At 37.2% G+C, this 26,930-nt stretch overlaps 2 protein-coding genes across 3 annotated transcripts in view; one reads left to right on the top strand and one right to left on the bottom strand.

Moving 5' to 3' along the window:
• Positions 1-1,470: 1,470 nt before the first annotated feature.
• Positions 1,471-26,930, bottom strand: part of Ziz (dedicator of cytokinesis protein Ziz) — a 99,911-nt gene continuing 74,451 nt past the window's right edge. For both annotated transcript variants that reach the window (XM_074085412.1, XM_074085410.1), the window contains exons 30-34: positions 16,405-16,817; positions 15,428-15,644; positions 8,764-8,929; positions 7,018-7,143; positions 1,471-5,849 (exon numbers count right to left, since the gene is read on the bottom strand). In XM_074085412.1, coding sequence (XP_073941513.1) covers positions 5,636-5,849; positions 7,018-7,143; positions 8,764-8,929; positions 15,428-15,644; positions 16,405-16,817 — 1,136 coding nt within the window. In that variant the 3' untranslated portion in view covers positions 1,471-5,635. The remainder of the gene's footprint in view (positions 5,850-7,017; positions 7,144-8,763; positions 8,930-15,427; positions 15,645-16,404; positions 16,818-26,930) is intronic.
• On the top strand, positions 19,146-26,619 carry LOC141426485 (venom acid phosphatase Acph-1-like). The gene is made up of 7 exons (XM_074085417.1): positions 19,146-19,352; positions 21,721-21,831; positions 22,267-22,506; positions 22,940-23,122; positions 23,201-23,321; positions 23,404-23,615; positions 26,101-26,619. Exons 1-7 carry the CDS (start codon positions 19,236-19,238, stop codon positions 26,254-26,256), a joined length of 1,140 nt encoding a protein of 379 aa, XP_073941518.1. The 5' UTR covers positions 19,146-19,235; the 3' UTR covers positions 26,257-26,619.

Genomic DNA, 26,930 nt, shown 5'->3' on the forward strand with positions numbered 1-26,930 from the left:
AATAGTACATTACTGTAGTGGCCGGGAAGTAGGGGGTTGCCGGCTAAGCAGATATAGACGCCCGAGCGTAGCGAGGCGAGGCCGGCAACCCCAGGTTCCGGCCGAGGCTTGTATGGTGCTTTTCTCAAACATTACATGAAATAAAATAAAAATAAAAAAACAAGAAATGAAGCTGGCGGGACGCTAGTCTAGTCATCCTGTTGTGTACGCGCGTGTCGCGCTGGCTGCTGGCGGTGCTGCTGTGCGTGCTGTGGTGTTGCTGGGCGTGGGCCGCGTGCGTGTCGCGGAGCGCGCGTTGAAACAAAAGACGGTCGCATTGCCGGCCAGCGGCCTGCAAGGTTGTATGCATTCCTATACATTACAATACTCTTTGGTTGTATGAAATCTTTTTGCAGACCGCTAGAGTGACCGCGCACATGCAGCTGAGCCACAGCGCCTGCAGCGCAGCGCGATACTTCTCAACCTATTATTTGTAACACAACGTCAATATTTCATGTCATGTTTGAGAAAACGTATATTGTAGGTAGGCAGCGCCGTCTGTGCGCAGCGAGGCGTGGCAACCGACTAGCATTTGTGTTTTGTGTTCTCTGGGATACACTTAAGGTGATTTTCCACCGGCGAGGCGAGACGAAAATAAATTGAAATTTGTATGGCGGTGCCAGCGGCGGGCGCGCGAGAATGCATACAATTTAATTACCACCATAATGGTGATTTTCCACCGGCGAGGCGAGACGAGAATTGAAATTTGTATGCATTCTCGCGCGCCCGCCGCGGGCTCCGCCATACAAATTTCAATTCTCGTCTCGCCTCGCCGGTGGAAAATCACCTTTAGAGATCGGTATTACCGCGCGGCCTTGACCGAGTGGGGATAGCCTGATAATATGTACCGTTTCCTTTATTTGTTTGTGTCTAAGATTTGATGACCTACAATAACTTTTTCACTATGAATCATTTCATTTCATTAGAAGGACAGAAAATATAGTAACTTAACTAACATCACAGAATGAGTAATAGTAGGTACAAACTTAACATGCTTTGATGTTACCGCAACGCTCCGGATTGCCGGCGAACGCCGACGATCGATCATTGGCGTTCGCTAACCCGTCCACACAGGACCAACGAACCCACTCGCTGGCCCGGTGTGGACGCGGCTTAACGTGCGTGCACTGGTGATTCCATTCACAATCTTTTTATAAACCCAAATATACAGTTAGAATAAAACAATAGGAGTATAAGTAAATAGTTATGATTATGATCCCAGGCGAGTTTCCCTTGATCCAGACATTATTTGAAGAACATATGCACAAATAATCTCTGGATAGCAAGCTAGCTAGAACAGCCCACTATTCTTCACTTTCACAGACTTTTGTAAATATTCATAATCTATCTTCACACACTAACTGGGCCCAGCATAAGTAAAAAGGAGTTTTTCATATTAAAGGCTTGATTGTTGTAAAATAAATAAAACGCTTGTCCATTTTATAAAATGTATTAAAACAGTAAAATTCAGAATACTTTATGAAGATACAAGTCATAAACATTTTGTGCATAATTATAACGTAGTACCTAATGCAGTGGCGTAGCGTGGGTATCAGCCGCCCGGGGCGGAAGAAAAATTTGCCGCCCTCTTATTTATACTCATTCTAATCGGTCCGAATCGTATGTGCGACATTTTTTTTATGGAATTAACCTCATCATCCCAGCCTATACACGTCCCACTGCTGGGCACAGTCCTCCTCTCAGAATGAGAACATTTGGGCCCAGTGCGGATTGGGAACTTTACACACAACATAATTTTTTTATGGTATTTTGCCGCCCCCTAAATGTGCCGTCCGGGGCGGACCGCCCCCCCTCCACTCCGCCCCAACTACGCTACGCCACTGACCTAATGTTAAGAGATAATTTGATAGTCATTTAATAACGGAGGGATTTATTGTAGGTAACAGATAAATAAATAAATAATTAATATGCAAAACAAAAGTTAATAATATAATTTCCACTTAAGTACATCTTATTTTGTAGCAATTTCGTATTGTAAAGTACTTTTATAAAAAAAAACTAAACCTGAAAAAAAAATGAAGGATAGGGGAAAGTGAAAGTGCTGTTCCTACCTATGGACGGTTTTACCTGTCAGGCTGTCGTGTAGATACCACTGTTATAAAAAAAAAATGAAAAGCCAGAACGCAATAAAGTACCTATCTGTTTAGTCCTTTAGTCTTGATGGAAGTCAGTGCTTAACGGATACCTTTGACTTAATGCGTTCTGGTTTTTATTTTTGTGTCCATTGGTAAAACCGTACCAATGTAGGTACAAAATTTTCCGTTAGTCGACTGCAAAAAGATGTAACCATTTTTTCACCTTATTATCAACTATGCAATAAGATGAAAAGTAGATACCTACATACATGTAGATGTATGTAGTACATAAGTTCGCCTTTGTACATACTTATATGTCTTTGTAGTCAATTGTAGGGCTGTTATCAGACGCAATGGGAGCAGTGAAGGTTAACAGAAATATCTGCAACAACCTTTAACACCCTAAGCCAGGGCTTCCCAACCTTTATTTCACCGAGCCTCCCCGAACCAAAAATAATATTTTCATGCCCCCTTCCTTAACTTTCAACAAAAATAAAAAACACATTTTTTGTGATTGAACAGCAATTCGGAATAGTTAATTTACCTAGAAATACAAGCGTACCTATTAAGCCCCCCCCCCCAAATTTATCTACGCCCCCCTAAGGGGGCGTGCTCTCTTGTTCCCGGTTGAGACGGCCTGCCCTAAGCAATAATGTTGCGTTAAAAGTTGATGAGCCCTTTCAATTTTGAAATTACAATTATTTTTGTTTGTAACCATGGGTTATATAAAAAATAGACATAACATGGAATGGATCATACGTAACGGACGTAAAAGGAGAAATGGCTCAGTCAGCATTTTTTTAATTTTTAGTCAGAAATTTCTAAAACAAAAGTGAATTGAAATGGAGGGTTATCAACCTCAAATTTTCGTAATAAGAAATGCATGCTTTTTATTACTAAGACCTATAAAACAAAAAAAAAAAACAAAAAATATAGGTAAATAAATAAAAACGAAGTTTACCGAAATTCTGATCCTGATCTTAATAATTGCGATGAACACTTAGTTGATCGCATGAAGTTAAACTCAAAAGAATGTTGCTTGAGCACATTTTCCTTTCCACGGAATAAGAAGAAATCTCCCAAGCATGTTTAATCCTAAAACCTGGTAGCTTATTGTGAGAAACTAAATATGTAATTAACAATCAGGCAAACTTAACTAATAAACCAAGTATCCATGAACTGAGTCAGCCTTAAGTTATTAACGAAAATAAATTAAACGCACATAAATCTTTGTGTAAAACTAGCCCATAAAAAACGTTACACACATTTAATTGATTATGTCATTGATACTATACTGTTCGATTTATTATATTGAAAATAGACTTCACACATATTTCTACAAATACAGGCTTCTTTGACTCCCTCCTTAACTTTTTTTACATTGAATGACAGTCAAGCAAGTTAGTACTATTTCGCAGTAAACAATAATACAAGGTTAAGCTTGACTGTGCAAATGCCTTTTGTTCCTGTTTTGCTCTTGCCATACTTACCAAACCCGCTTCCAAAAGATAAACTATTTTAAAACTAAACTGGAAACAACGAGGTAGACTGCTAATATTCCTCATTAAATGAAATGTTACGAAAGAAACCCAAGCTATTATACATTACGTATTTTAATTGTAACAAAGATTGTTTATCTAATTCGAGTAAAACAGTAAGACTCGTGGGACCCAATCAGACAACATATATATTAAATTAATTACCTCAATGCAATGTTTTGGCTGTATAGCAACAACCGTGGTCTGGTCACGAGTACCTAGACTAATAGGCGTGATCGAGTCCCGAGGAGTCTTAGTAATGAAATGAGTAAAAAATCGCAATAAGTTCAGATCTTGAGACTTGACTAAATGGAATACTTACACTTAAGGATTAATTAACTTCATCCAAATTGTACAGCATGAAGATTGACATATTTTTTCGTCTTTTGAGTGTACTTATCACAGCAAGTAGGTGGTTTTTTACATGGTATTTGTGAATTTCGCTTATTTATTTGTTATGGATGGCCAGTTTATGTTATTTTCCAGGGGCCTTGGATTTTCAAAGACTTCTGTTAAAATACAGGTGTTAATAAACTTAAGCATTCACTTGTAACAGAACATCGACCAATCGCCGTTTTTAAGTTTGCCGAACTGAACAACGAACGGAGGCCAAGCATAAAGCCAAACATTGCTGCGAACGTTTACACGATAATTCTAGGAAACGCGGTGGTAAATGCTCGTCATAAATTTTATTATTGTTTGACGGATGCTCCGCAAAAAGCTCGAAGCAAATTTTCCATCGTTTTGCTTGAATGCTCGCTAATACGCTCCTGTTTATTTTGTGAGTTTTTACCTGTAATGTAAAATTTGCTAGAATGCTCATTACAAGTGAATTCGGAAGTTTATCAGCAACTTAAGAACATATTACAAACTTATTAGCTACAATTCCACTACCAGAGCTTAGCCCTTTTTTGTGCGAAAACTTTACTTCGAATTTATATAAAAGGTTGCAAAATACTAGTTCGAGATACCTACTATGGAATGGAGTCATGGCACTTTTTAGAAACGTACCAATTTCATTTATTATAAACAAGTGTAGTATTGCTACAGTTCTACGTTACATTTGGACAAATTTGTCGAAGGATTTTGCGATAGCCATCTCACAGTCGGTGCTTAAAATCTTGACGATTTTGTGAAACCTTTAATAACCATCAAGTATAAGGCCTGGATGGAACCTTTAATTGACAACAAATTGAAAAAAAAAAGTTTGTTCGATATAATATTAGCTGGTTGAAATAAAAAAATACTGTAAATTAATACATAACGCCATAAATTATATAATAAACTGAACAACATACATAATACGGAAGTAATTTACAGACATACAGAAAAAAACTAGAATATTCTATCTACCATCATATACCAAGAATAAAATTTTGAGAGACCATTATCATAATAATAAAAATGTAATATTTAATGCAATCGGATAACCGACAACGTCGCTTATTCCAGCCGCTAGAATAAATTAATAAATAATGAATATTAAATATAATTTGGACTACGATCAACTCGAAACATTATTTAAAAATACAACCGAATTGATAACCTCCTCCTTTTTTTGAAAGTTAAAAACTGGCCACGCTTGGCAAATCGTGTTGATCTGGCCTTTGACCTTTGCCGCATTTTTCGTATAAAATTATAAGTATCACTCTGTTTTTAGGGTTCGATTGGAGGGCAGCATAACCCCCCTCCCCTTCCCCTAATTCTAGTCCTTAGCCGCCAGTCCGACCTTCATTGCGCGCCAGGACTCGATCGATTGAAGGCAGTTGGCGCCTAAAATAAAGAGCGCTATACTACTCTATAATACGCTATGACGAATCCATTAGAACACTCAGCCAAATAGGTCTTTAACCTTATAAAGCCAAAAGCGTCTCAGACACAGCGTACACATGCAAATATGTAGGTCGCTATTGCACTATTGGCGAGTAAAGGTTAAATAGTACTGGCCAGTAAATATCCTGCTCAAGCGTTGCTAGACTCAAGTTCAACACCAGTGACGGTGGTACTCAGGTTCCCATTCACAAGTATATCATGTAAAGGTTGACCCAGTATATCAGAGAGCGAATCACTAAGTTTCAAGTAGTTCGCTTCTAAAGCTTCGTGATACGTCACTTGGTCGGAGCTGATGAGTTTGGCATTCAGTTGTAGCGCCGCGTGGCAGACTGTCAGGAATTCTCTGAAAAAAAAAAATATGCTAGTCGAGGGAATAATGTTGTGGAATGTTGATAGGTCATTTTGTTTGTCAACAATGGGGAATGTCTTAAAAATTTAGAAACGCTTGAAAGTTTTTATATCAATAGGAATAACCTTTATAATTAACAGAAAAAAAAAACAGATTTTTAAGTAGCATCAATTAATTTTAAATAATGAAAGTTTTCTTTACCGCCAAATTACGACAGTCCGGTCGGTTACGGGTTACCATAGTCCAGAATAAAAAACATTAAAAAAGAATTTATGTGTCTTTGACTCGATCGTTTTGAACGGTGACACTCTTTACCGCGCCGAATAATACTGACATGGAAATACCAACCCTGTTTTTCATGTACACGCCCATAGAAACTGACATGAGCTTCTATGGGTGTGTAGATGAAAAACAGGGTCGGTATTATCCGAGCAGGTAAAGAGTGTCACCTGTCAAAACAATCGAGTCAGACACATAAATTCTTTTTTAATGCTTTTTATTCTGGACTATGGAACAACCCGTAACCGACCGGACTGTCGTAATTTGGCGGTAAAGAAAACTCTTTTATTTTTTAAAATTAATTGATGCTACTTAAAAGTCTGATATTTTTTTCTCTGTTGATCAGAAAGGTTATTCCTATAGAGAAAAAAAATTCAGGCGTTTCTAAAATTTTCATTCATTCCCCATTGGGTACTGTACTTGTAAAGAGTTAAATAGGCGTTAGATTTATGTGTTGTATTTGTGATACATCTATCACTGTCTGTGTAGCATAGTTGTCGATTTATGTAAAAGTGGAGGAGGGCCAGTTCTGCATCACAATGATAACATACATATTTGAGTCGCACATACATACATACATACATACTACATATGAGTATGTACATACATACTTAGCAGTCGTAGATGAGTGTAGCGGGGCGGAGGAGTAGGTAAAGAGGATGTTAAAAAATATACTGTACTTAATTAAATACTTTACATTCGGATGAATAAAACGTTGTGGCATTGTAAATAGTTGTTATAATGTGCGACTAATTAAAAAGAAGGTCAAGGCGATTCCAAATAATGTTATCAAGAAATAATACACATAAATATTTGTAATATAAGATGCAGATAATAAGCCTAATGTAGATAAGCCTGATTCAATAACAAAATGTACACTCACTTGAAGGTTGCTTTAAGTTTATCCACCAAGTCGTCAGGATACATTGGAGCCAACGTTGGGTCCAAGAAAGCGTTAGCGTACGCCAGTGGCCCAGCGTTTACTTGAACGCATATACTGCCTTGTAATCTGAAACAAATTATTACAACGGCGGTCAAAGTGAAGGTAGCTTTAGTGTCGTATTTTAGTTTTCATTTAAATATTGTCACAATTTTATAAAATTTAATTTTATGTTATCTATCGATTCGTGATATACAAAAAAAAAATATAGATTTGGGGAACGGCAGATTAATTCGTTCAATTTGATGCACCTAATTTAATTATTAAGTACCTAATTATTTTATTAAGTGACGTTTTTTATATCAAATAATTACTGCACCTTTAAGAAATTAATTAGTTTACGTCAAATTAATGACATGTAAACTTTGGATATCTATAGAGAGCTGTTGTAACTACTACAAAATAGTATATTTTTTATCGAGGGAAGCCAATATATACCCGAGGTGGTTAGCCACCCGAGCTTGCTTTAGCGAGGATGTCTATTTATCCGAGAGTTTATATTGACTTTTAGTCTCCAGATGAAAATTCTATTTTTCACTTCGTGTGCGAGAAAACGCTTTCTCTAAAAGAATTAATGCGTTTCTTATTCCTCCAGTCCATAAAACTTTCATAGGTTTTTAAATAAATCTTCCTAGATTTCGGCGGCAAAATATTATCAATTATGTCTTTTGCTCTTTGCTCGACATCATAATTTTCACTATCACTTGACGACATGTGAGAATAATCATTTTAATTTAATTGTTTATGATTTACGCTCTACAACAATTTTCGCAGTATTTTTTTGGCGAAATGGTCCATACACAACCTGGAATAAATAGAATGGCGCCACCTTCTTTTTTTATTCTCTCTTCTTTTTCTATGCGGAAAAAGCATAGAACTAAGACCACGTAGACTAAGAACGTAACATTTTCGTCATGAAAATGGCCCACACACAATCTTATTATATGCCAAAAACAAACTAAGCAAGTACTGGCTGTTTGAGTTTATCTAAGTCACTCAAAGTAAATTAAAAAAATAATACTTTTACTCCTTAGGGACTAAATTACTCACTTTACTCCCGCCTCATAAGGCTATATTAACCTACTTTTAGAGCATGAGAAGTGAAAAGGATAGTTCCCTCTTTGTCCTAAAGATGACATCGTACAATTTAAGTTTTGGGGGGTTTCAACAACTCTTTATATATATTTTCATCTAAATGCGTCCATACTCTATTGTACTTGTACAACGACTGACAAAAGTCACATAAGTAGTGTGTGACAACGCTCTACGAAGCCGAAATTATAATAGCCGAGTCTCTTTCCAAAGACCGATGTGCAATCTTCCGTGTGTGGTCTGTAACACGGGCAAATAATTAATACGTAGATCGTACTCGTTAAACTGAACAACATTAGTTCAGCGACTTTTAAAAATAATTTGTTTTTTCATTTTTATTACACTTTCAAGCTTATTCGAAGAAGCAATGTAAAGCAAAATGTTTGATATTTGTAGCGTGACAGGCGACGTCAGCTGGGATTTAGGATGGCGTACATTGAATTTACAATTAGGATTTTTAGTAAAAAAAAAAAAGTTAACTTTTGATTTTAATTAAGTCGGACCATGATGATCCAATTACCGGTGATCTATAGAGCCACTGTTTTTAATATTATGCCCGGTTCTGGGCCACACATTGATTATGGCCGGGTACTGTACCTGAGCTGAAGTTTCTTTATATCCGGTGATTTAGCGTTGACGATTTCGGTGAGCTCGACCACTTGGCTTTCCATTTCGGACACGGCTACCTCGATAGGGCTCTTCTCCTCCACTTGGGTCTCGATCACTGGTACCCGTCGCTTCACATATGGGAACCAGTTTTCAGCTGAAAATAGACAAGTCTCGTTCTAGGAAGATATTGTAGACGGTTAAAAATAATTCAGATGGAAACTTTGAGTTCGGTTGTAGGCAATGATCTTATAAGATACATGATATAGTCACAAAGCAAGTGGAACTTTTTTTTAAGGAAACAGGTATCCTAACCCTGCCGTCGCTTTATGTTTTTGAAATAATCATGTATGTTAGGAAGAACATATGTGATTTTCCCACTAACGTCGATAAGCCAGTAGAAACACAGGGAAGCTTAAAGTTCCATCTTACAGACTGGCTAAAACCGTTTCTGGGAAATTGCATACGTTTTTATAATAAAATTCTAAAAAATATTACCAATGAAACGGATACAAAATTCAGATCTGTCAAGAAGACATTAATATCTAAGGCATATTATAAAGTTAATGATTATATCATGGACAGAGGGATATTTGGAAATAATTCCGATCCGCATTGGCGATCCCTTACTTCAAAAATAGCGAACCTACTGTGTTAAAATGAAGTTGTGTTGAATACTTGTGATGTATAGATATCATTTAATAATATTGTAAATCTGTTTAAAAAAATATATACCTCGTTGAGTTTCTTCCCGGATTCTTCTCAACAGAGGTTTTTCCGAACCGGTGGTAGATTTTTTTTTGACATTCATAAGTGCTTGTTATAGCCTAAATTGAATAAACTTTTGACTTTGACTGGAAAAAATGCTTTCCAACGCAGCGACAGCTGACATACATGTGCTGTATTGTATTTTATTATTGCAGTGTATGATATCATTTGATTTTCTGGCTTAAAAGCATTAAACCCTTTGAATTAATGCTTCCACGATAATTTCTGACCAAAAAAAAATGTTTCTAGAGGAGGCAAGGGGCGAATCAGCGAACATATAATATACAAAATGTTTTTGTGATGCATTTCATTTTCGTAGCCACACAAAACGAACAGCAAAATTAGCAAAAACTTCAGCTCAAATAACAGTCACAATCACTCCAATGAATGAGTGTAATCATCGGTCATAAATTATCATTACTTTTCGAAGACTAGATTTCTGCTGGTCATTGGCCTCTGTAGTTGGTGTAATGGTCTAAGATTAATGACATGACACATAACCAGTGACCGGCCATCGGAAGCATTTTATGTCAATTTGATGACGAAATAATTACATGGACATGACTATTTAATTTCTTGCACAATTTTTTTACCTACTAATAATGTATGTTTTTTTATTGAGTTGGTACTATCAAGGTTTTAACATTTCTATTACCTATGATATGATTATGAAGCATAGGCCACTTATAATTATCTACCCAAGTAACACCTTACACAAGTAACAACTTGGGTAGATAATTATAAGTGGCCTGTGCTTGATGATGTGATGTGATATGTTCATCAACGCAGTATAACGGCCGGTTTACTGCATTTATGTAGCGTTTGCGCATTTTGAGTTAGTTCTATAGTAGCATGCTACTGTAATGCTTATTTGGGCACAAATTATACGGCTTTAGATCCTAAACAGGTTCACAATAGTTCCTTAATTGCATTACAGACGCATTATAAGGACTGTTCAATTTACTAAGCGGACATGCTTAAACCTACTTAGCTTATACTTCGACTTTCACACTATTTCTATAAACAGTTGTTATTTATGATTTTACCAATAGTCTGTCTCTCAATAGTTTTGTTATTTCCGTTAACTACCAAATATATTTCACAATGGACCGAATTAAAATGGCAAATCGCAAATTGATGCTGCAAAAATGGTGCACAGGCCAATATTCACTACGGAAAATTGCAAAAATATTTAAATATTCCAAGTCAGCTGTCTCTCAAGCAGAGGGTCGTGGGTTTAAACCCCGGCTCGCACCTCTGAGTTTTTCGAAATTCATGTGCGGAGTTACATTTGAAATTTACCATGAGCTTTGCGGTGAAGGAAAACATCGTTAGGAAACCTGCACAAACCTGCGAAGCAATTCAATGGTGTGTGTGAAGTTCCCAATCCGCACTGGGCCCGCGAGGGAACTATGGCCCAAGCCCTCTCATTCTGAGGGGAGGCCTGTGCCCTGCAGTGGGATGTATATAGGCTGGTATGATGATGATGATGATGAAGTCAACTGTATACTAAATCATTAAAAATTTTGGAGAGTATCATACGCTTGAAAAGATTACCCAAAATCACGGCACAGATGAGGCCCAGCAAATCCAAAAGTCGAAGAAAATGTGCTGAGGCTGCTAACATCGAAAAAATACATGTCTGTTCGCGATATTGCTAAGAAAGAGCGAGTTAGCGGCGGCACAGTACAAAATAACAAGAAGAGAAATAATATACGAACCTACAAGAAACAAAAAATGCCAAAAAGAAGTGCCGAGCAGCAAATACGGTCCAAAAAAAGGTGTCACAACATGTACAACATTTTGCTGCAGGACAAATCCCGATGCATATTAATGGACGACGAAACGTATGAAAAATTTGATAGTAATACTTTACTGGGGCCTCAATATTACAATGGCGTCATAGGTAAAAATTTACCCGATTAGCCACGGAGTTGAAGATAATTGAATCATGTCAATGACACTATTTTTTCACGTTTCGGCATGGCCATCTAGATGCACGTCGTGACCAAGGAGCTTATATACAACACTAGAGGTTGAACGCCGAACATCCCTTTGAAACAAGAAATTTGATCTTTATTACGTTACGAACATATTCCATCTCTTTCTTTAGTTAGATTAAGAAAGAGATAGAAGTCATTCGTGAAATGTGAAAGAAAGAGATGGAATATATAAATAAGTAATAAACAAGGGGTCGGACAAAAAGTGCCGATGACGTCAAACACTTATAGGATGATTTCAAATAGTATTTTTGATTTTCATAAACAATTATCACATCATTTATCAACCTCTTTATTAAACGATATGAAATTTATTTTATTCACTGAATTCCATTGATTTATTTACGATTATTTTGTTACTTCATTAATGCTATTTTGTTACTACATGTCACACCGAAGTTTAAATAAAAACATCATCTTGTGTGCAAGATTGCGTCATTTTTACGTCATCCGCACTTTTTGTCCGACCCCTGGTAATAAAGGTCAAACTTGTTCGTTCGGCGTTCAACCTCCACTTTTGTAGGTATATAAGCTCCTTGGTCGTGACCAACTCGATTTTTTTTATAGTCGGCCGTGGCAAGTGGCCAGCCGTAAAGGTACCGTCAAATTCAATTTATTATTATTCTCATTTTTTTGTAGTATTTTACTTTCCTCACAGTCGAAATGAAAAGTAAAATGTCTAACTCGGGTGAAATTATCCATTTCCCTTAGAACTATTGTCGTATTATCGTACGAGCGCCAGAAATATCTCGGGTGAAATGGGTCACTTTCCACCCTTGGTTATCAATCTACTATTCTGAATTTTTGTAGAACTTGAATCCGTTTGCCAAGAGTTGATAAAAAGGCTTTCTGAACTGGCGTTGAAGAATTCCTAAAATAAATAGTTTTTTTTTTCAATATTGCTTTGGTCCTTTCATTTTATTGGTTACGCGTTATACATACACACACGGTTAGGCAACACACAGTTGAATTAATAATATACAGAAATATCTATTACTTTCACCACAAAAATGCTTTAATTGTTAATTTGCTTGCCAATGTGGCCGAATAATGGTTTTAAAAATACAGTAAAATGTATGTAAATACAGCTTTACGCATTACAGTAACTCACGTGTATTTTGATTAAAGAGCTGTTAGCTGTACAAAGAGAATTAATTGATCTTTAAAAAAACGGCCAAGAGCGTGTCGGACACGCCCAAGATAGGGTTCCGTAGCCATTACGAAAAAAAAACAAGTAATATTATGTGCGTTATAACACGATGAAAACACTTACTACAATCTTAAAATCTATTACCAGAAAAAGAGCGTATCTTCACGGCACTTACGTCCTTTTCTTGAGAAGCGCAGTTTTTCGGCAATAACTCAAAAACGGTATATCCGATCATGTCGAAACCAATTTTCGTTGAAAGTATTTATTGAGCGTTACCTTTCCATATTTTTTGGACAAACGGTTTACAAGATAGAGCGGGGGGGACACACAATTTTTGCTACTTTGGGAGCGATTATTTCCGGAAATCATGACTTAATCAAAAAAATCTTAGAGAAACCTTACTATCTTTTCAAAAGAGCTGTCCAACTATGTGCCACACGTTGATGCGAGTTACAATTTTTTTCTTCCAAATTCTGTTACGTTAAATATTTATTTTTGTAATTTAACTACAAAACTAAATAGCGGCTTTTCAAATATCAAATCAAATATCAAATAATTTATTGTATGGTCATGCGTTTTACATAGGTGTTCATTATTGTTACAAGACATCTGTACTACAAATTTTATTGATATACATCTTGTAGTTTTCGAGTAAAATACCTGTGACATACGGACGGACAGACAGATAGACGGAGTTGACGAAACTATAAGGGTTCCGTTTTAGCCATTTTGGCTCCGGAATCCTTAAAAACCAGCATTACATTGATTCACGTTCATGCTGTTCAGCAGTACTAGACTTTTACTTACCACTTAAAAGTGCTTTTACATAACAAAAGGCACTAAAACAGCTCAAAGCTGTATAACGGATTTTTGGTGCAGTATAATGGTACAAATTTATGCTATTAAGTAGCATTGGGCATTGTTTTACTACTTAAAAATGCTATTATAGGTCATACAGAACTTAAAACAGCTTAAAGCTGCACAGCTGCGTTGCGGTTTACTGCACTAAAACTAAAGGCTTTACAAAAGCATTTAGATATGCCATTGTCCAGCCGTTATATAGCTTAAAGCATCATAATGTTTTTGAAATGCCAATATAAAGCTCCAAGATGCTCTGTGAACTCATATAAGAGGTTATACGGACTTTAAGTTCCACATTAGTTTACTATTTGTTCGTTAAAATGCTTTCTGTGTTACTTGGGTATCGAACTAATAGTTTACGTCAACTCATGTCTTGTACTTGTCTCATTGACGTTCCTATCATTATTTTATACATCAAATCAATTGAACACTGGTAAAATATGTCTCACGAATTTACCATTTAAGGTTAAAGGATCAACCGGATCTGATATACGAATCAAAAGGCTTAGTCCTATGTACAAAATGTGGAATACATTTTTGGATCCTTAATGTTAAAAAAAATCGATTGACAATATTAAACATAGAAAAAAATAATGATTATTTACTATAACAAATTAAATTCAGTTAATTTTTAAAGAATGTGTGGTTTTATTTTGAACAACACCGACTTATCCATATTAGTCATTACTATTCATTACGTAGGACGTCAAAGTGACATAAAATACTTCCGATGGCCGAAAAAACACAAACAAACAGAAAAAGATTATAAAATGAAAAAAAAAAACCACTTCTTTCACCTTTTGCTAAAGAAATTTAAAAAGCTAATGGAAATTTAAAAATAAATAAATAAATAAGGATGCTATCACCCATTAAATTTAATCGATGATTATCTTTTTAACTCGAACTATCTCAAACGCAAGACTGTGGCAAATGACTGACCAGAAGCCAGTAAGCCGAAAAGTTCTGACAAGGAAATGGCGATGGATTGGACACACGCTTCGAGGGTCGAATGATCACCTGCCCAAGCAGGGTCTCCGTTGGCAATCTACTGGCAGAAGACGGCCAGGACGTCCTCGGACCACGTGGAGGCGATCAGTTGAGAAGGAGGCTCGCTCAATTGGTCTCGGCTGAAAAGAGCTGGAAGAAGCCGCGCAAGATCGAGCCAAATGGAAAACTCTTCTACGAGCCCTATATTCCTAGTGAGGGATAACAGGATAACATCATCATCTTCATCTTTTAAACCGTACGAGCTAGGATATCAGTGTCTCATAGAAATGAATTTAATTTGATATATTTGTTACGGTATCACCGTGATTAGCTCTCGATACCTTTAATGAGCTCTCGATTACAGCCTCTGATTCCCAGATCACAATTTAGCGATTTTTCAGTCGATCTGTGATCATGATGCATGCAACAAAATATCGGGAGATCGATCACGATCTACGTGCCGTAATAAATATACTTTATGTTATTACCATCATTTATTAAATGCTGTTAATTTACTTGAAATTTGTCTAGAGCATATTCGGTTTGGACTTCAGCTGCCACTTATAACGTGGCGAAAAAACTTAGGTTCCTTTCCTTGTTTTCTAAACGACCAAGCGTCAAAACCATGGAGACAACATTTTCGTTACATAATTTGGCGTAAAAAGACCCTAAAACGGCCAGAGAGGAGAGAGCGAGCGAGTGAAAGAAGTGTGACTTAGGTATGTCTTCCATCCAACGCTACCCGCTGTTAGTGCACGTGTGCACTTTTGCCATATTTGATATTCGTCATGATCAACGTCGCGTAAACAAACAGATACCAAGCGAGGCTAGAGTAACAGACAACACGTTGGTGACAGAGTTGTTACGAGTGACACTGTCAAGCATTAACCTGTAAGTTTAGTGAGTCTCAGCCTCTGGTGGTGCACGGGCCCGCGCGCGGCGCCGTCCCGCGTGAACGGCGTCTCGAACACGAATCGACGCACGTTGTGCGCACGTTCGAACGCGCCCTCGCCGCTTGCACTAGCCGCCGCTACGCCCTCGGGCGCCGCCCGCACCCACGTTACTTGGATGTAAGCTAGCTTGCTGTCCAGTTCTGCCCGGTTCACCTGAAATGTGAAGAATAAGAGTAAAATTTTTGAAACGAGCTGATTACACCTGGGCGCTTCCATAAGTACAAAAAATATTTTGTCTAAGAATCCACTTAGGCGTATCTTTAAATTTATTTACGGATTTACGAGGCGTGTCCATAATAAGATAACGGTCATTACTCCCGTAAAATAGTACCTACATAAGTAATAGCTATTTCAGAATAAATATGTAAGAATAACATACGAAAAGCGTGCAGAATTTAACATGTTGATAGTGGAATACTTCACGCTTTTATTAACCCCATTCTTATCGGCTGGCAATTTACATACAGAACTAACGTGACAAGTTTTATTTTATCGCTATCCACGGTTTAACCATAGGATTACAAATTCGTTTGACATACTAGTATTAATCTTTGGGCATAAAGGCACGGGTAAACGAAACTAACGATGTGATCAATCATGAAGATTGATAGGCGATCAAAAACCGTTAAACACCAAAGAACTTGAGATACGAGTACCTATTCGCCACGTGATCGAATTCAATGAGAAACACGAGTAGAAAATGTTTTTGTATTATTATAATAACACAATTAACTAAAATTTCACATAATAATCGCCCGTGAAATGGGCTGAATTTAATGTTATGTACTTAGCTGCTTATTAGCTATGGCTACGTATGAGACGTCAAGTAACAATGCGCCACATTTTACCATGTAATTTACGGTTATTACTTTAAATTTACATAAATTATCGCAAAACTCAGAAAATTTCTTACCGGAGCTGAATCCATGATCATTTTCACGTTTTCCGCGCCATATTTATGCTCGTAATAGTTTTGCAGTTTCTCTGAGATTTCGCTCAATGAGGTCAGTTTAGGTTCCTTGTAGATAAACTCTACGCCTTCCTCGTCTTCGCCGAAGTGTGCCTTGCCGAAGAAAGCCACTCGGTAGAACCTTCCTAGCAGTCGCTTCCCTGAATTGGTGACTTCGATAACTTTGGCATAAGCTTTGGTGAGGTGTTGGTAGCATGTGAGAAGGGCTTGATAGTCTTTCCTTCGTTCGTAGATGGGTATGATGAGGCGGTATAGAGGCCCGAGCAGCTCGTATCGCTCCGCTTTGTCCACATACTCCGTACAGATCATTAGCTGGTCCAGAAGAGCCTGTTCATTGTATTGCACATCGGTCATACCTGAAAAAAAAAAAAAAAATTTAGGTACACAATTTGTTACGTTACGCTTATCACCACGAAATCGTTCGAGCTAGAGAAAATACACAATTTAGAAATTAGACAATACAATAATAAAGGAGAGGTATAATAGAGATCTTAGTGTTTTAGAGATAAAAACGTTTATAAGTTTCGTAATAGGTATCAAATAACTGTATAAGTGAAAGAAAAAAAGGTATAACATTTTTTATTTTATACTTTACACTACCTGATATTATTTATTCTGAGCTGTTAAATATGAATAAGCATAATTTTGTCCAAAATTTTTAAATGATATATGTATAACATAGGAATTAGGAAAGCTTCATTTACTCTTAAACGTAAGAAATTCATTATAGTTTCGTAAATTGCCAAAGATCGGACAACCACTTGTCATTTCAGTTGAGCATAGCACCGTCCTCGTCGTCGTCGGTCGTCGTATTTAAGATCCATTTATGGGTTAAAATATGCGTTCACAGTCTAAGGATGTGTTTAGGGCATATCATAAGATAAGGTAGTCTCTACAAACACGACTGGATTTTTTACATGACGAGCGCTTTTAAAAACTAGTCAATTACTCGTACATAAAACCAGTAAATTTGGATATTAGGAACCTAATTAAATATTAATCATCGACATGCGATGTGCCATAGTAGTACTCTAAGAAATGTTTATAGCTACCCGAGCCTACTTATCTCTTGCTTCTGTGTTATTTAAAGTTTGCAAGCCCCCTCAAACTGTAAAACATACTTAGTTAATGAGGTCTTCCTCAACTAGTAAATTACTACTACTAAAACTAGTAAATTACTCGTACATAAAACCAGTAAATTTGGATATTAGGAACCTAATTAAATATTAATCATCGACATGCGATGTGCCATAGTAGTACTCTAAGAAATGTTTATAGCTACCCGAGCCTACTTATCTCTTACTTCTGTGTTGTTTTAAGTTTGCAAGCCTCCTCAAACTGTAAAACATACTTAGTTAATGAGGAAGAGAGCTATCAATGGACTTCTCATTCCAAACGCCATACTACACGCAACAGATTTGTTTATGGTATGTACAGATTGCAAATGTTACTTATATAAATAAAAAGTTTGCAAGATAAGTGCAACAGTAAACGTTTTCTTGGGAACAATAGATTTCGGATAGGTACATGTAAATTACCTAATAATGTAGGTAACAACACAATTAAAACAGTCAAAGGCTATATCCGTTTTAGATTTTAGAGGGGGGGGGGACGTTCAATTTTAATGAAAATTTGCACTTTAAAGTTGAATATTTCGCAAACATATCACTGAATCGAAAAATCTTCTTAGCAAACCCCTAATGGATTTAAGACCTATCCAATGATAACCCACAGGGTTGGATGAGGAAAAAAAACATCCCCACTTTACGTTTAAACTAAAGGGAGGTACCGTAAAAGAATTTTTTTAATTTTTTATTGTACCATTTTGTCCGCATAGTTTACATATATATCCGTGCAAAATTACAGCTTTCTAGCGTTGGTAGTCCCTGAGCAAAGCCGCGGACGGGCGGACGGACAGACAGACAGACAAACAAACAGACATGGCGAAACTATAAATATTTCACATCAAAAATGACCAAGTTATTGTTGACCTAGAGACGTCTTGTGTGTTGCGAATTTATTCCTCTTCATGCCATTAACAACATACGTTATTCACAAAAGAAACGGACCAGTAGTTTTCAAGATATTTAGAAAAGTAAAAAAAAAACTTTCAAGTGACATTGCAAGGAAACTGACAATAATTATGAGATAAAACTTGGCAGATTAATAACTAGCATTATTACCAATACATAGGATATACTCATTGGCTAATAACGTCAGGGACATATTTTGTTCCCTTACACGGGTATAGCCTTAGGGTTAATGCTAAAACAGTTTGGTTCTTTATCTTTTAGGTACCTATCTAAATTTTTAAACAAAATAAATATTGATAGTTACCTTTAGATTTTATTTTAAATATGTCATACAAAACCTCTACTATAGCGACAAGCTCTTTTTAAATCTGATTAAAAAATTCAATAGCCTTGCAAATCAATTGATGACAATCTACTTAGCGTTTCACAATTGCAATTATATGGAATGGTTGTATCGATTAAAATTCAACATAGATGTTAACAGTTTCTGAACCTTGCAATTAGGACAACTTTTGCTGTTTATATGTTTTAGATGGGTCGAGTCGGGACGGCAAGTTGTTCCGCCATTATTTTGCAACGTACGGCTCTTGTAGGAGCGTTGCGGTCCTAATCGCTCTTGAATAAACTATTCTACATGGATATAAATAGGGCAGAGGCTCGGCGTGTTGCAGTCGAAAACGGCGCGCCAACGCGCACTGCCGATTGATTACGTTTGGCGGGAAAATCAAAAGTAATAAAAATATGTACGTGGCTGTGATAGCACTTATGGTCGCGTGTGTCTGTGGGCAAGATGTGACGCAGGAGTTAATGGAACCCGTGGATGATTTGGCTGATACTGACTTGGTCCTCGCTTTTGTGGTAAGTACGACCGCTATTGTATCGGTAACGTTCACCCGAAGGTGTACTCTCCTTAGAACAGTTTAACGCTGATCACTCGAGCCGCGGTCAAGAGGTCATCCATAGATTGGGTTAGACATTTATGATGTCGTGTCTGGTGACATGATGACTGAGACACAAGGATGAAATGCGGGCCCTCATTGCTGTAAATACAGCAAACGTTGCAAAATATAACTTCTCATTTAATTGCGTACATCGATTAAGACAAATGATTTATTAGTTGAGTGAACAGTAACCTAAAGTTGTTTGGTATTAATATAATCATAGGCAATGAGAGTTTGTGAGTTAGTGTAAAAAAGATTGAGAGCCCCTGAGTTAGAATACATTATTTATTATACATATACAGTATTCGTTAGTTTTGTTGTAGTTGCGTGTTTTCTGTCTATTTAATCTGTAATTACGTCTACTTTAAAAGATTTAGGGGCTGTTTCACCACCCATTGATTAATTTTATTTGTCGTCTCCGTCTATTCGAACAAAACAAACACATTTATTTTATCCGTCAAATAAATTTCATCAATGGATTGTGAAACAAGAAGGTTAATGGAATACTAACCATTTATGGACTCTTGTCTGAAATAAATATTTGAATTACCTATATGTAAAACATGAAAATGTCGCAAACAGGTACTCATCACTTTACAAGGCTATGCACATCAAAAAGGGCCACTAAAAAAGGAAGTGCTAACTTTAACTCATAAACACATTCGTTCATTCACTGTCTTGTCTACTACTACTAGGGGGTCAGCAGAACTTAGCTTCAGGCATGAAGCTTTTTTTGGGAGTTCTAGGTATTTCTTTTCGCCCTTAGAGCAGGTTAAGGTGACAAATATCTAACTCGAGCTAATAACCGCTAACGTGGAATTGACCATTTTACTTATTTATTCCAATCAAATAATTAAGTAATTTAGGTGTTACTTTGCGGAGGCCTATCATATCAATGAACTAGGTAACTCTACCGTTTTACCTTGCTCCTCCGCTGCCACAAGTTAGCAAAAAGGAGGAAGGTAGAAAGGTATTGTAGAACATTTTACAAGCTTTAATTAGTTTCACCTGTCCCATTGCCTGTCTGTAATCAAATCTTGCAAATTGAATTCGACCAACTTCCAGTAGTTGGATTGACTTGAAATTTGGTATACGTTTATGTAAATTGCGTGACAATACAAGAATCTGGTAGTCACTTCCTGGTAGTCCGGCCTGGATCGTCTCCGCAGGACGGAACTCTTCAACGGTTAATGGCAACGACTTGAAATTTGGCATGCAAATGTAGTTAAGGTGGCAATGCAAGTACAGTCAACAAAAAGTACAGTCGGCAGAAACAGCTTGTATTAAATATGAAATTTTTACCACAAAGTTATTGTAACAGATTTTACTTGTGAACTTCTTGTAATATTCTATGCGACACTTCGCGAATAGTCAGTTGCTCAGTGCAGGTTTAAATAAGTAAATTCATTAATTAATATTCTATAATTATTTCTACAAACAAGCAAGTTATATTAATTGAACCGCAAACATGTTATTATAATCCCATCAATATGAATACTTGAAAATGTAATTTCTCGTTTGACGTTCGAAACGTGACAATTTGTTTAGATAAATGGTTTAAATACTCGTAGGTATAGTACTTATCCCTCAAGTACCTATCTCTTATCTTACGTTGCAAAGCATTCGCAGGAATACTTACAACTTTTTTTATAACTGGTATAAACATAGTAATAAATTAGGTAGGTACCTATGTAAATTCCTTTTCCTTACTAATATTATAAATGTTAACTGAGTTAGATGAAATTTGGTATGCAGATAGTTTGATATCCTGGGAAGGACATAATAGGATAGTTTTTATCTCGGAAAAATGCATAGTTACCGCGAGATAGCGATAGCGAATTCTTCGCAGACGCAGAAGTTGTGAGATTGGTTCTGAGGGAACTCATTTCTTTTAGATTAATAATAATAGGTAAGTGAACTAAAAAGGAATTTTTCGAAATTCCCACAATATAGGGAATAGAAGGGATATAAATTTTCGTTTTAAGCGACTAAATCTCCGTAACTGTAAGGCTATATTTCGGCAACTATTTATTGTATCAACAGAGCTTGTTTTGTTACAAGCTTTTATTTAGGTTGCCCTGTTAGTACATATGTTACTATAGGTGAAATCTTGGAAGCAGAATTTGATTTGCCTGAATTAAAACAACCTATGAGAGGGAACTCCACAACAGTTTACGGCATCGACTTGAAATTTGGTACGGAAATGTAGTTTAGATGACAATGCAAGTACAATTAGCAAAAAAAAAACTCGTAAAATGAAATTTTTAACAAAAACTTATTTACAGATATTTCGCCACGGCGATCGCACTCCAGACCAAGAAGAGCTAGAACTGTATGCATCGGACTATAAAGACAGAAACGTATTCTATCCTTATGGCATGAAGTCTCTGACCAATGTGAGTAAATAAATCGATTGTAATGCAAGCTGAATGATGTGAAGAAACACCTTTTTGCAGAATAGAACATTTTATACAAGCTATTTCAAAAGAACGCCAGGTTATACGTAGATATTTACAAGTGTTCGTCCGTCGTACTTATACTTCTCGTACGAATTTTGCCCTGCGACGGACTGTATAATACAAATTACCATATTAAAATTGACTGAATGTAATAGATGCAAGTGTAAACTTAAATAAGTACTTAATATGTTCACTTTCTTATAATATTGACGAATAATTCAATTAAATATGGGCCTCGCTTGAAGTGATAAAACGTAATTAGTAAACTTCACAACAATTGGAGCATATCGTAATAATTTAAGATATACATTACGATTAAAGAGCTGAACTGTAATCAACTAACTTCTTCTGTTGTTTTGCATGGTTCTACAGATAGGCAAGCAGAGATCGTATCGTATTGGGCAGTACATTAGAAGACGTTACGACGGTTTTCTTTCGAAACTTTATCTACCTGATGAGATAAAAATCCGTACCACGGATTACGACCGTACAAAAATGACTGCATTGGCGGCGCTTGCGGCGATTTATCCGCCGCCGCCTGCACAGAGATGGAACCCCAATTTGGATTGGCAACCTGTGCCTTATGATACGTTGCCATACGCCGTAGATGACGTGAGTAAAATAAGATTAAACCGGCAGTTTCTTTTTTTTTTTTGCGCAGCGATCAGCGATCCCTTCCTATCAACCTTTACTAGATTTCATAAAATTGGTGCTATTTACAGCTGATTAGAGCAATAAAAATACTTACATAAAACTAATCATGCTTACATATCGTCACTACTTTGAAAAAATCTCGTATCTCAAATAAATACGTCAACAAATTTGACCCTTAAAACAATGCTCATTAAGTTCACTCGGAAAGATCATCAATTTTGGAATACCAGCTTTTTTCAAATTAGTGACGATATAATACACATTTACAGCAAATATAAATAGATAGATACGTAGCAACATGTTAATAACTAACACTAACAAGTTGACAGATAGTTAAGTAAGTAACATTTAATATTGACATTCGTTTAATAACTGTTTTTTTTATTTTCAGCTTCTTTACTGGTACAACTGTCCACGATACCTGTGGCTACGAGACAGACATTACGAATTGCCTGAAGTAGTAAACATTCTGCGACCTTATCAAAACCTTTTTAATTATTTGAGCGAGAAGACTGGATCAAACATAACTACACCAGAAGCAGTATTTTATTTGGACAGTCTTTTCCAAACACTGGTTAATACCTATTGATTGCTACATTTCGTATGTTACTCTATTCACACTTCAGTTGTAATTGAAGTGTTCGTGTTTCAGGAAAACGTGAATATATGGCCCCCAAAGTGGGCAACGGATGTGATGCCACAAATTAAGGAGATGACAAAGATTGAATATGCGGTAGAGACGTACAGCTCAGAATTGTTACGTCTTGCAGCAGGTAAATTAAATACATAGGCAGTACTGCTCAGAATAAACTTCTTAAGTATTTGTCATTTCATTAATTGTTCATTGTATTGTAGGTGTGTTGATGACGGATATCGTAAACGCGACGAATAGAGCCGTAGCCGGGTACTTAGATCAGCCGAAAATGCGGTTATACTCAGCTCACGAGAACAACGTGGCTGCAGTGATGGCCGCCGTAAGAGCCTTCCAGGCTCACCAGCCGAACTATGGAGCGACATTCTCGTTAGAATTAAGGAAGCATCGGACAACCGGCCGCCATGGAATAGCGGTACGTTTTCATAATGATTATGATTAATGATAATTGGATTTGTTTTCAAACGTTTTTTATAGCTGTTATATAGTTGGTAAGTACATGTAAGTGATGTACAAAATTTTAGTTTTCAATAGTTTAGCTAGTCTCATGTGTAATTTTAAAATGATTTTTGCAACTCGTCTTACCTGCTATGACTACGACTTTCTTGCTACGCTACATATATGATTGAGTAAATGCTACTACGAGGGCGAATCAAAAAGTTCTTAGAACTGGCTGTTTACATAAACTTTTAAACATTCTTGGACATTCAGCAAACTGTAGGCACTGATGCTTTACCCTATTTCACTGTTGCTTACTGGGTTGCTGAGTTTTACCAAAAGGTAAAACCATTACTGGTGCTTAATACACCGAATTGATCCCAAAAGTCCGGCAAGCAATTAAAGAAAAACGTCGACGAAAATTGCGTGCTGGAGTGCTTTCCATCATGATAACGCTCCAGCTCATCGGTCACAGATGGCCCTCACTGCAATCCGCCTAGCTGGTTTTGAGCTCTTTTATCATCCGCCCTACTCGCCAGACTTAGCTCCGAGTGATTTTGATTTTCATTTGTTTTTGATCCTATTCTAAGAACTTTTTGATTCGCCTTCGTAATATTATAAATGTGAAAGTTTGTGAGTGAGTGAGTATGTTTGTTACCTACTTCTTCACGCATCTTGAACTATTAACCGCTTAGAGTCAATATAACAAATTCATGAATTCCTATCCTACAATATTGTGTACAATAAATACTATCTAACATCCAAGACTAAAACTATTTATAAACTAAACTATGTTACAAAATAAAAACGTCATCCAAATTTTCTGCCCCAGGCATTGACCCCAAGACACTGGCAGCATTACCTCTCTGAACTATTATTCCTAATCTTTGCGAGAGGTAAGTGCCTGCCCTGGGGTCACCTGAGGCCAAAACCAGACGAGTAGATAAGTCCTTGATATTTTTTTTTGTGTCTTCCGACCATGGACCTATTGTCTCGAAAGCAAGCGCCGCAAACTCATGATAGTTTGTTAAAGCTGAGCATTTGCGGCGCTTGTTTATCTGAGCCTGTTCAGCAGCCGCCCCAGCTCTGACACACGTCGCGTCCCACACCAAAGTTCGTCCCAAAGTCCAAGGCACTAAGGTGGCACCATCCGGCCTTTTTCCGTCCTCCCTCAACAAACCGCACGGCTCTAGAGTTGCTGGAATTGATGCGGTAGTGAGGGCCCGACGGATGAGGTCATTTAGTGCACCATGTCGATATAAGCGGCCAGCACTTCTTACACATGACAAACCGTGGCAGCCTAGATGATACACTTCCTTACCACACTGGCATCGGTGGGGCCCACAAACTCTGGCCCCCAAGCGCAAGTAGACAGCTCTGCGCAAATGCGCTGGATCTAGCATAGTGTCCAAGTTTGTAGACGGTAACGTCAATGAAAACAACGATTTAATTTTCGGGAGTTCCCACGGGAATTTTTACAAATTCCGGCAATTCAGCTGCTGAACCTAATGATTTACGTGTGCGAACCCGCGAGTAAACACTAGTGGGACCATAAATTGAAACCAATTTACAATTACACGCACCCAAAGAAAACCAGCTGTAACTAGATTCGATATGTGAAATCAAATTTTAAACGCGAGTTTCGTTGCGCGCGTCGCGTCTGTTCCGTAACTAACATTTCTACCTAGATATAGGCTACAAGTAATATTTTCATTTCGGGAAGCTTCGCAGTGTCTTTTCATCCAAATTACCGCAGTGATGACATACGGATCTGAGACGTGGGCGCTAACGATGGGCCTCATGAGGAAGCTCAAAGTCACTCAAAGGGCTATGGAGAGGGCTATGCTCGGGGTTTCTCTGCGGGATAGAATCAGAAAAGATGATATCCGCAGTAGAACTAAGGTTACCGACATAGCCCGAAGAATTGCGAAACTGAAGTGGCAATGGGCGGGGCACATTGCTCGCAGGACTGATGGCCTATGGGGTCAAATGGTTCTCGAATGTCGTCCGCGGACCGGGAGGCGAGCTGTCGGTAGGCCTCCAACAAGATAGAGCGACGACCTGGTTAAGATCGCGGGATCGCGGTGGATGCGAAAAGCACAAGACCGGTCTGAGTGCAGAGCCTTGGGGGAGGCCTATGTCTAGCAGTGGACGTCTTTCGGCTGACATGATGATGATGAATATTTTCATAATTTACCATTGAAGCATCTCTCATCTCTTAAAAAAAATACATTTTTGAAAGCGCCCTACTGATCAACCGTGGCGTATATTTCTCTTACTATTGTCAATTCATTTTTCACATACAAAATATCTTTTAATAATCTACTTGCATCAATATGGTCAATAGTAATCGGTGGCAGTTTTTGAATACACGACAAAGCATTCGACTTTAAATGTTCCATTTTTCCGATATGAAATTTTACGATACGACATTTAAGAAGAAATATTATGATTAATTCCAGGCTGTATACTCGCAGAACACCGGCCAGCCGGAGGAGATTGTCCCTATACAGGGCTGCGGCGGCGGCCAACTCTGCGACTACGATACATTCCTCAAGCTAGTACAAGACATTATGTGGTCGCCGGAGGACTTTAGGATGGCGTGCCCTAGCAAATAACATTATAATAACCAGCAAGTGTGATGTATGATGTTGCAATAATGATCCCGTTATTGAAGACGCCACCTATTCATAGTCAATTTATAAAACAATTGTAGCCAATATCGAGACGGCTGAAAGCCGTACTGAGGTATTAAACGAAATACGAGTATGAATGACATTATCCTGTTATAGCACAGAATAAGTAATGGTCACATGTTGATTGTTACCCAAAAGTTTAAACAGTTGGTTGTACTTCTGCTGTTGACATATATGACAATAGTCGGGAAATAGCATCAATAGTTTATATTGCAACAATATTTTATAGCACTTGAAATATAGTCAAAATATTATACGAGTGAGAATTAAAGAGGCTGTGATGTATCTTTTGTTTTATTTTCCTTTTTGATTAGTTATATCTAAAATTTTCCTGTATCATACCATATAATCAGTCCCTTAATTGTATAATAGTTCACTGCATCTAGCTAGACTGAGAGAGGTACTTATTATTATGTTTATGGAGCTGGACTTTGTTTATGGGACGTCTAATTAGGGTATTTCTTTCCTAGGTAAATAAACTTGAAACAAGCATGACTACAACACAAAAACAAGTTATCATCAGATCACGCGTGGAATATAGGTAATCGCAGATCTGCTTTTACGGCGTTAAGCATACAAATGTTAAGTACTGAAAA

The sequence above is a fragment of the Choristoneura fumiferana genome, chromosome 3 (genome assembly GCF_025370935.1).
Source record: "Choristoneura fumiferana chromosome 3, NRCan_CFum_1, whole genome shotgun sequence".
NCBI lineage: Eukaryota > Metazoa > Arthropoda > Insecta > Lepidoptera > Tortricidae > Choristoneura > Choristoneura fumiferana.

Bases quoted from the DNA above. Each gene is read 5' to 3' on its own strand.
- LOC141426485 (XM_074085417.1), top strand. From the start codon at position 19,236: ATGTACGTGGCTGTGATAGCACTTATGGTCGCGTGTGTCTGTGGGCAA. The intron at 19,353-21,720 runs GTAAGTACGACC...ACTTATTTACAG, and splicing joins ACTTGGTCCTCGCTTTTGTG to ATATTTCGCCACGGCGATCG. The intron at 23,322-23,403 runs GTAAATTAAATA...ATTGTATTGTAG, and splicing joins ATTGTTACGTCTTGCAGCAG to GTGTGTTGATGACGGATATC.